This window comes from Petaurus breviceps, unplaced genomic scaffold (genome assembly GCF_028583685.1).
Source record: "Petaurus breviceps papuanus isolate PSGF00001 unplaced genomic scaffold, PetGlider_PUasm1.0 183, whole genome shotgun sequence".
In the NCBI taxonomy this organism is placed as follows: domain Eukaryota; kingdom Metazoa; phylum Chordata; class Mammalia; order Diprotodontia; family Petauridae; genus Petaurus; species Petaurus breviceps.
The window spans coordinates 19,360,928-19,371,664 of record NW_027185791.1 but is presented as its reverse complement, the minus strand read 5'-3'; the positions used below and the strand labels follow the sequence as shown (position 1 = coordinate 19,371,664).

The 10,737-nt window shown below is 37.5% G+C and overlaps 1 protein-coding gene across 4 annotated transcripts; it reads left to right on the top strand.

Moving 5' to 3' along the window:
• The first annotated feature begins 857 nt into the window (after positions 1-857).
• On the top strand, positions 858-4,378 carry LOC138161000 (procathepsin L-like). Of its 4 annotated transcripts, none has more exons than XM_069087757.1 (7): positions 858-987; positions 1,322-1,400; positions 1,604-1,692; positions 1,901-2,125; positions 3,143-3,308; positions 3,413-3,524; positions 4,279-4,378. In XM_069087757.1, the coding sequence occupies exons 1-7, from the start codon at positions 862-864 to the stop codon at positions 4,376-4,378; spliced, it is 897 nt and encodes a 298-aa protein (XP_068943858.1). In that variant the 5' UTR covers positions 858-861. The 4 variants fall into 4 exon arrangements, with proteins under 4 accessions (XP_068943858.1, XP_068943857.1, XP_068943859.1 ...); XM_069087756.1 differs by having other exon boundaries at positions 1,322-1,444; positions 1,537-1,692; XM_069087758.1 differs by lacking the exon at positions 1,322-1,400 and having other exon boundaries at positions 1,537-1,692.
• The last annotated feature ends 6,359 nt before the right edge of the window (positions 4,379-10,737 follow it).

The window sequence follows — 10,737 nt, the reverse complement described above, 5'->3', positions numbered from 1 at the left end:
CGGAATTATAGTTAGTCTTTTGCAATATATCTACTATGGAAATATTTTGTGTAACTACAGATGTAAAACCTATATTGAATTGCTTATCTTCCCAGTGGGGGTGGGTGAGGAGGGAAGAAGGGAGAGAATCTGGAACTCAAAGTTTTAAAAAGAAATGTTTTTTAAAAAACTGTTTTTTACATGATGCTGGGAAATAAGATATACAGGCACTGCGTATAGAAATCCCTCTTGCCCTAGCAGAAAGTTAGAAGGGGTATGGGGAAGGACATAAGAGAGAGCAGATTGGGGGAGGGGGTCCTCAGTAGATTCACTATTTTGGGGTGGGGGTAGGGGAAAGATGGGGAGAAAAATTTATAACTCAAAATTTTGTGGAAATGAATGTTGAAAACTAAACATAAATAAATAAATTGGAAAAAATAAAGAAAAACAGCTAGTGCTTCAAGGTTTACAAAGTGCTTTACAAATATTTCACTTTCTCCTCACAACAACCGTCTGAGGTTGGTGCTGTTATAGATACAGAAACTGAGGACTAGGGTGTTTGAGAGACTTGCCTTCAGCACCATAGCAGGATTTGAACTCAAGTTTCCCCTACCCAAGCTCCAGCACTCCATCCACTGGGCTACCTATGTCTGAATCAGCATTACCTCTTACATGTACTCTCACTCCACCCCCCACACACACAATGCTTAGCACATCACTAGATAATGTATGAGCATTTGGTGAAATGAATTTTGTTTTTCCACTGGGAAGATTGTGTTTATTTCCCCAAAAAACAAAAGCTTGAAATTTTGGGTTGACTTGACTTTTAGTCTTACACATTTTGTATCTCTTTCTTCCTTTTTTCCCCTAAAGGTTTGGAACATGAATTTCTACCTGTGTTTAGCTTGCCTATGCTTGGGAATAGCAGCTGCCACTCCACAACTTGACCCTACTTTAGATGCTAAATGGGACCAATGGAAGTCACAGCACAGAAGGACCTATGGAGGGGTAAGCTTTAAGCTACTTTTTTCTCCAATTGTGTTGAGTACAGCATATCCAAGTTGGACTAATGAAGTGGCCATTCCCCAGAAGCCAGCAGTTATCCAGACAAGGACTTCATTTGCTCAAGATTGCTGCTTTTCCCACAGAAGTTCAGAGGGTGGGGATGTCTGTAGCATCAGAGCTTGGAAACCCTTCTGAGATGGCAATCATTGGATGTGGTCTCCATCCCAATTGGGTGCTGAGTTATTGCCAATGAATTTGTTCTGATCATAGTTTCACTTGAATGTGTAATAATATAAGGAGAAGCTTATTGAACCTTACACTTTGTACTTGCTTCCAGAATGAAGATACCTGGAGGAGAGCAACATGGGAGAAGAATCTGAGAAAGATTGAAATGCACAATGTGGAGTACAGGGCTGGCAAACAGAGCTTCCGGATGGAAATGAACAAGTTTGGAGATATGGTGGGTGTGCTGTCACAATCTGGTGTTAATACTGAGTAGTCTGTTATCTTTTGCTCCCAAAATACTATAAATCACCTTTCTTTTCATTTTAGACCAACGAGGAATTCAGACAAGTGATGAATGGCTTTAGTCCAAAGAGATTTCAAGGGAAAACCAAAGGAACTCTGTTTCACAAACCTCTCTTTGTAACGGTCCCTCAATCTGTAGACTGGAGAGAAGAAGGCTATGTAACTCCTGTTAAGAATCAGGTATTAAAGTTGCTTAAGCTTGATCCATAGATAACACAATAAAACTCAGTGAAGTTTATGATTGCTAAAACAGTCTTATAAATAATGGGACTTTATCTTAGCTCTGTGATTGAGTTCCCTTCCATATTTAAAAGTATTTGCATTTGTCTTACAAAGATGACTAAGATTTTCTTGTAAACTAACCAGTGCTTCCTTTTGACTTTTTCAGGGTAACTGTCTTTCTTGCTGGGCATTTAGTGCAACTGGTGCCCTGGAAGGCCAGTGGTTCCGTAAGATGGGCAAACTTGTTTCCCTTAGTGAACAGAATTTAGTTGACTGTTCTTTGGATGAAGGCAACATAGGCTGTAGAGGTGGTTTCATGACTAATGCCTTTGAATATGTGATGAAAAATGAAGGCATTGATACAGAGGAATCCTATCCCTATGAAGGAAAGGTAAATATTGCATTCCCCATCATTTTTGTTTAGTTGTATTTCAAAGGAGAGTCTCAGTTTGGGTGAAGGGAGTTGAGGAAGCCTGCAAAGACTGAAGATTTAAATCCCCAACTTCCTAAGTGAACAAAATCTATAACTGAATCCAAAATACATTAATACTTAAAATTAGTTGCCTTCACTATGTATAATCACCTACTAAGAGAAGATCTTAGGAAGTATGTAAACTGTGTTGTCTCAGATACTTTATAGATCATTTGGTCAGATGTCCTTATTTTACAATGACTTGTTCAAGATCACAAACATAGTAATAAGTAGCAAAGACTGGAATGAAACTGAGGTTCTCTAACCCTAAAACCATTCTGGCCTTTGTACCTCACCCTGATGCCATCTTGACCCCTAGCTTCCACAATTCCCTTAGGAACAGGGAATTCAATAATACTTGATTGTAATATTGCAAAATAGCTGCTGATATTTATATCATCCTGAAAGTTTAAAAAGCATGTCATTCACTTAATTTCATTTGATCTTCAAACAGCCCTGTCTGGGGAGCTATTGTCCTGATTTTCTGATAACCTGTCCTCTTTAATCTCATGATCACAATGCTTGTAAGCGAAGAGCTAGATTTGAACCTTGGTCTCTTTCAGGTATGCAGCAACTAATAGACTCTTAGATTGTTAGTGAATTGGTTGGCTTACACCAGTGGTATCAAATTCAAGTAGAAATGGAGTCCTTGGAACCATACATTAGAAGCCATGCAGGATACATGTTGACGTAGGAGTGATGTGTAGGACTCTTACCAGCCCTCTGGTTTACACTCTGCTGCCTTCTTTCAATGTGACTTTCAAATAGTCCTTTCCTCACCCACCTCCAGTTCTACTCTTGAGCTGTTCATCTAATAAATTGATGGGAGAACATTGCCCAGAGATTTATTAATTTTGTCACCATCAATTTTAAATTCATCCAGACAACGCCACTGATAATCGTAAACCAAACCTTTTATCTGTTTCATTTTAAAAGGAAGGCAACTGTCGGTATGAGCCAGAAAACTCTGGTGCTAATGTCACTAGATATGTGGAGATTCCATCAGGGGAGGAAAGTGCTCTCACAGAGGCCGTGGCAATCGCGGGTCCCGTCTCTGTTGCTGTTGATGCGTCACATTCATCCTTTCAGTTCTATCGTGGTGGTAAGCATTTGTCCTTCGTTATTTCTGTAACCATCTTCTTAACCATGTTCTTGTCATTCTCTAGTCAGTATTTTTCAAGTTCATATTTCACTTAAATATTCTAGGTGTTTATTATGAACCAAATTGCGATAGTGAATTTCTAGATCATGGCATGCTGGTTGTGGGCTATGGCGTAGATGAAGAAAGTGGAGAGAAATACTGGATTGTCAAGAACAGGTAACCCAGCGTCTTGCCTGAAATGTCCCTGACCTGCTTCTTGCCAGTTTCTGGTTAATTCATTTTGAGGGAAGAGGAAGGAGGAAGAAGGGTAGAATTCCTAGGATCCTGTGAAATGGAGAAGGGATGGGCGTGGGTGGAAGGGGCCCTTCCAGAGTAGACTTAGAGTTCCCCAGTGGTTCCTCCCAGTTTCCATGACCACTGATGACTTGATAGGACAAAAGGTTTCCTGTTGCCCAGTTTGTCAGACTGTTCTAATACAGTTATTGTCAGACTGACTCACAAAGTACTGTGGGAAAAGCACTTGGAAAATCTGAAAGTGCTTACTATTGAGTGAATGGTTATCAGGAATAGGGCAGCTGGGTGGCCCTGTAGAAAGAGAGTGCTGGCTCTAGAGTCAGGAGGACCTGTGTTCAAGTAGGATCTCAGACACTTCCTAGCTGTGTCACCCTGGGCAAGTCACTTAACCCTGTTTCCCTCAGTTTCCTCATCTGGGAACTGAGTGAGAGAAGGAAATGACAAACCCATCCAGGTCTTTGCCAAGAAAACCTAAAAATGGGGTCATGAAGAGTTGGCCACAACTAATCACCTACACATAACAAAGCTATCAGCAGCAAGTGTTTTCATTGCTTTCTGAAAGGTCCAACTCATTTCCTGAATTCAGTCACATTATGTGTCAGGGTGCTTTGTGCCCTGAAGTAGAAATGTGTTTTTGGATGGTGCTCTGAAGCTTAATACTTAACTTTCTTTTCAGCATGGGTGAAGATTGGGGCAACAGTGGGTACATTCTAATGGCCAGGGACAAGAATAACCACTGTGGAATAGCGACAGATGCCAGCTATCCTGAAGTCTGATGTGATTCAGGAGAACTGCTTCACAGAAGGATGCCACCTGGCCTGTGTCATTTGGGATGAAACACTTGAATCTCCGAGGATCCAAGCTGTAATTTGAGTTTCTTCTGACATTTTTATATTGGTGACATGTAAACACTACTTTGTTATAAATAGCTTGTAATATTGCTTAATTAAAAAACTTATAAATTTTCATTTCAAAATTGTATGCATAAAGAGCTTTACCTTTTTAAATAAACCTTGATTTGTTATATAAAATTTGGGAGAGCCGATTTCCTTCAATATGTCAAATTTTGTAGCAAGAGAGGAAAAAGTTAGGTTTCTAGGTTTTGGTCCTAGGCCGGGGGTCAGTCAGTGGCTACAGATGGTTTCTGGGATGGAATCTAGCATTTTGTTCCCTACCTCATTACAACATACTGACTGAAGTGAAATTCAGCTCTCAATGTGGCTTTGACATTACTTCCGTCCCTTGAAATGCAAAAGATGGGAAATTATGTGCCAATTTTCAGGATCCATTGGTAATCAAGGTACCGGTTTGTTCTCTGACTCACAATATGTTTCTGATCTAAATGTAGAAACTGATGTATAGACCTAAGTGGACAGAGAGCTGACAGGAACCATCTTTAAGGTCAAAGAGTTTTTTCAGAATACCTAACCATAATAGTATAAAGAAAGCTGCTATTAAACATGATTATTTTTTAATCTTTTCTATCACCAACTTAAGGTCTTTAAGTAAAATGACAACTTTTTAAGAGTTGGAATGAATCTTAGACGGCCACATACTTAAAATTTATGTACTACTTTCAAAGGTTGCCAAAGTTCTATTGAAGAGTTTCTTGCATTTGGTTAATCAGTAAACATGAAGTATCTGCTATGTGTCAGGCTAAGTGATGGGGATATAGATAGGAGAAAAGACAGTCTCTGCCTTCAAGGAGCTTACAACCTTAATTAGGGAAGACAAACTAAAAACAAGAAGAAAAAGGGTTGGGGAGAGGGCCAGGGAAGGTGTTCGACTTGGAAGCCTGGGAGAGAAGTCATCAGCCCCAGCGTAGGGCACCCAGGTGAGCCATGAGGACATAATGTTAAGTCATTGGATCCTTGTCATTGCATGAGGTGCAGCTAGCTGGTGCTCTAAATAGAGCCCTGGACCTGCATTCTAATCCAGCCTCAACCCTAGGCAAGTCTCTTAACCCTGTTTGTCTCAGTTTCTTCATCTGTAAAACGAACTAGAGAAGGAAATGGCAAACAACCTAATAATCAATAAACAACCTTAGTATCTTTGCCAAGGAAACCCGAAATGGGGTCATGGAGAGTATGACTGGACTGAAATGACTCAAGAACATGACACCCTGTGAGATAGGTGCTATTATCCCCATTTTACAGATGGAAGCTGAAGCCAAGAAAGGTTACGAAAATGCCTTGACTAGGATCACCTCGCTAATAAAGGATCCAGTGTAGGATGTGAGTTTGGGTCTTCTCAACTTCAGGCCCAACAGTCAGTCACCATACCAAGCTAAGCGATAGTACTTGGAGGGATAGAGAGCATTCCTCCATGAGGAGGGGAAAAGCAAACAAAGCATCATCGGCTTTAGAGCTCAAAGAGTCCTAGGAATGATCAGCTCCAATGTGTTTGTTTTACAGATGAGGAATCTCATTGGGCTCAGCAGAGCCACTGCCCAAAGTGACTTTTGTGACAGGACAGGCCTTGGGTGAGAGAAGGCTCCATGTGGGATCAGAGGCACTGAGCCCTTCAGGGCAGCCTCTGCTGTGCACTAAGGACACTGGCTGGTCAAGCGACTAAAGCTCTGGGCTTCAGGTCTCCTCATCTGGAATGTGATAAAGAGACTGGACTAGATGACTTCTGAGGTCCTGAGATCTAACCCTGTGATCCTAGGACTTCCAACTAATTGTCTCTGCTTCTGTCTGAGAATGGACAAAAATATTGTGGGGGAACAAGATAATTCAGAATTTAGAGTCTCAAAACTCATGGGATGAAGCAAAAGTTATTCTTAGGGGAAGGTTTATATCTCTAAATGCTTATATGAATAAAATAGAGAAAGATGAGATCAATGAATTGGGCATGCAATTTAAAAAGCTAGAAAAAGAAGAAATTAAAAATCCCCAGGTAAATACCAATTAAAAAATTCTGAAAAACAATGGAAAGATTAATAAAATTGAAAATAAGAAAACTAATGAACAAAACTAAGTCTTGGTTTTATGAAAACCAATAAAATAGTCAAATCTTTGGTTAATTTGATATAAAAAAGAACCAAACTGGGGATGGCTAGGTGGCACAGTGAGTAAATTGTCAACCCTGGAGTCAGGAGGACCTGAGTTCGGTCTGGCCTCAGACACTTAACACAAAAACACTAGCCACGTAACCTTGGGCAAGTTACTTAACCCCAATTGCCCTCCAAAAGACAAAAAAAAATAAACAACAAAAACAGAACAAAACCAAATGATCAGTATAAAAAAATGAAAAAAAGTGAATTCACCACCAATAAAGAGGAAACTAAAACAACAATTAACATTTATTGTGCCCAACTGTATGCCAATAAATTTTAAAGTCTTAGTGAAATGGATGAATATTTACAAAAATATAAATTGCCCAAATTAACAGAAGAGGAAATGAAATACATAAATAATGCCATTTCAGAAAAAGAAATTAAACAAATCATCAATGAACTCCTTAAGAAATAATCTCCAGGGCCAGATGGATTTAAAAGTGAATTTTGTCAAATATTTAAAAAACAATTGATTCTAATACTATATAAACTATTTGGGAAAATAGATAAAGAAGGAGTCCTAACAAATTCTTTTTATGGTACAAATATGGTGCTGATACCTCAACCAGGAAGAGCCTGAAAAAGAAAATTATAGATCAATTTCCCTAATGAATATAGATGCAAAAATTAAAAAAATATATTAGCAAAGTTATTACAGGAACTTATTTTGAGGATAATACACTATAACCAGGTAGGATTCATACGAGGAATGCAGGGCTGGTTCAATATTAGGAAAACTATAAGCATGATTGACCATATCAATTACAAAACTAACAGAATTCAAAGAATTATCTTAATAGATGCAGAAAAAGCTTTTGACAAAGAAGAACACCAATTTCTATTAAAAAAAAAATACTAGAAAGCATAGGAATAAATGAAGTCTTCCTTAAAATCATAAGTAGAATCTATATAAAACCATTAGAAAGCATTACATGCCAGGAGAATAAGGCAGAAGTATTTACAATAAGATCAAGGGTGAAACAAGAATGACCATTAATTGCAGTTTTCTTTTGCTAGAATGTTAGCTTTAACAGTAAGAGAAGAAAAAGAAATTGAAGAAATTGGAAGAGGCACAGAAGAAACAAAGCTGTCTTTGCAGAACATGTGAAGGTATAAATAGAGAATCCTAGATCACTAAGTTAAAAATTACTTGAAACAATGAAAACTTTAGCAAAGTTGAAGGATATAAAATAAACCCACATAAATCATGGATATTTTAAACTATTATTAATAAAGCCCAAGAGCAAGAGATAGAAAGTGAAATTCCATTTAAAGTTACTGCAGATATTATTAAATATTTAGAAGTCTATCTACCAAACCCAACCAAGGCACTATATTAACACAATTATGAAACACTTTCCACATAAATAAAGTCAGATCCAAATAATTGGGAAAATAGTTGCTCACGGGTAGGCTGAGCTAATATAATAAAAGCGACAATTCCTCCTAAGTTTATTTATGAAGTTCCATATCAGTACAACTTACAAAAAATTGTTTTATAGAACTAGAAAAAATAATAACAAAATTTTCCTGGAAGAAAAAAAGGTCCAGAATGTCCAAGGAATTAATGAGAAGAAATGTAAGGGAAGGTGGCCTAGCTCCACTAGATCTTAAATAGTATTATAAAGCAGAAATTATCAAACTATTTGATAGTGGCTAAGAAACAGAGTGGTAGATCAGAGGAATAGGTTAGGTACACAAGACCCAACAGTCAATGACCATAGTAATATACTGTTTGATAAACCCAAAGACCCCAGATTCTGGGATAAAAAGTCACATTATTTAACAAAAATTGCTGTGAAAACTGGAGAATAGTACTACAGAAACTAGTCACAGACCAACATCTTACACTTCATACCAAGATAAGGTTAAAATGGGTACATAAGGGCTGATACTATAAGTAAGCTAGGAGAGCAAGGAATAGTTTACCTGTCAGATTTATGAAGAAGTGAAAAATTTACATCCAGACAAGTGATAGAAAACATTATGAAATACAAAATTGTTGATTTTGATTACATTAAATTGAAAAATCTTTACACAAACAAAACTACTGCAACAAATATTAGAAAGGAAGCAGAAAGCTGGGAAATCATTTTTATAGTCAGTGTCTCTGATAATGGCCTCATTTCTAAAATATATAGAGAACTGAATCAAACTTGTAAGAATACAAGTCATTCCCCAGTTGATAAGTGGTCAAAGGATATGAACAGGCAGTTTTCAGATGAAGAAATTAAAGTTATCTATAGTCATATGAAAAAAATGCTCTCAATCACTATTGATTAAAGAAATGAAAATCGAAATAATTCTGAGGTACCACACCACACCCCTCAGAGTGACTCAAATGACAAAACTGGAAAATGATAAATATTGGAGAAGATGTGGGAAAACTGGAACACTAATGCATTTTTGGTGGAGTTGTGAACTGATCCAACCATTCTGGAGAGCAGTTTGAACTATTCCCAACCAGCTATAAAACTGTGCATACCCTTTGACCCAGCAATACCATTTCTAGGTCTGTATCCCAAAGAGATAGTGAAAATGGGAGAAAGAACCCACATGTACAAAAATGTTTATAGCAACTCATCTTGTGGTGGCCAAGAATTGGAAATTGAGGGGATGCCACTCGATGGGGGAATGGTTGAACAAGTTATGGTATATGAATGTAATAGAATACTATTGTACTCTAAGAAATGATGAGCAAGCCAACTTTAGAAAACCTGGAAAGACTTATATGAACTGATGCTGTGTGAAGTGAGCAGAACCAGGACAATATTATACACAGTAACAGCAACATTGTGCAACGACTAACTTTGATAGACTTTTAGCTCTTTTCAGCAACACAAGGATCTAAGACAACTCCAAAAGATTCATGATGGAAAATGCTGTCAATACCCAGAGAAAGCATTATGAAGTTTGAATGGAATTTGATGCATACTATGTGCTCTTTTTTTTTTTGCTTCATTTTGTTTCTTTTTTCTTGTGCTTCCTTCCATTAGTTCTAATTCTTCTTTACAAGATGACTAATGTGAAAATGTGTTTAATCTGAATGTATGTGTAGAGTCTATATCAGACTGTGCGCCATCTTGGGGAAGTGGGAACAAAAGGAGGGGGAGAAGATTTGAAACTCAAAAGCTTATGGAAGTGAGTGTTGAAAACTAAAAATCCATGAAGTTAGTAAACAATAACATGAGGATTCCAGGTTAAATTCAAACAAAGCATACATTATGCAGCAAGGAATTTCAAGATAAAACCTTGCATTTAAGAGGTAGGTAGGTGACTAGGTAGTGGACAGAGTTCTGGTCAGGAAGATTTTGAGTTCAAATCCTGTCTCAGGTGCTTACTAATTGTGTGACCCCGGGCAAGTTCCTTAACCTCTGCCTCAGTTTCTTCATCTGGAAAATGGGGATAATAATAGCATCTAATTCCCAGGATTGATGATCAAATGATACATTTGTAAAGTGCTTAGCAAACCCATCTAAATGCTATCATTATTATAACTATTATAATTACTGCTTCACAAAATCTACTGGCTGATATTTTATTCAAAAATATTTCCTTATATATTCTAGATGTCAAGTTTATGGCTGCCCTGTTTGCCACCAATATTTTCTCCAGTTGATATTTCATTCATTTTATTGCTGTTGTGTTCAGATTTCTTTAAAAGCTCAACCATACTGTTAAAGTTTAGAGTCAAGTACTTGTATCTCTTACAAGAATATTTCCATCTTTATAAGATTCTTCATTTAAATAAAAAGTCATCACCATGTTCCTGGAAATGACACATATACATTAGCAAAGTGTGACAAATATCCTTTAATGTTAACTCTCCAACTTTTTTTTTTAACTTTCCCTCATGGCATCTGAAGTAGAGAGTGTAAGGCAAAAGGGATAATTGTGAGCTCACAGGATCCACAAAAAAAGCAAAGAGAAACCTGGTATGCAATACTGGGGTAAAGATCAAAGAAGAAACAGACTACTCCCAATGTAGCTGAAATACAGTGCTCTAGTAATAATGTCAGCTTACATTTACGTATAGCTCTAAGGTTTGCTGAGTACCACCTAATCCTTACTGAGGCC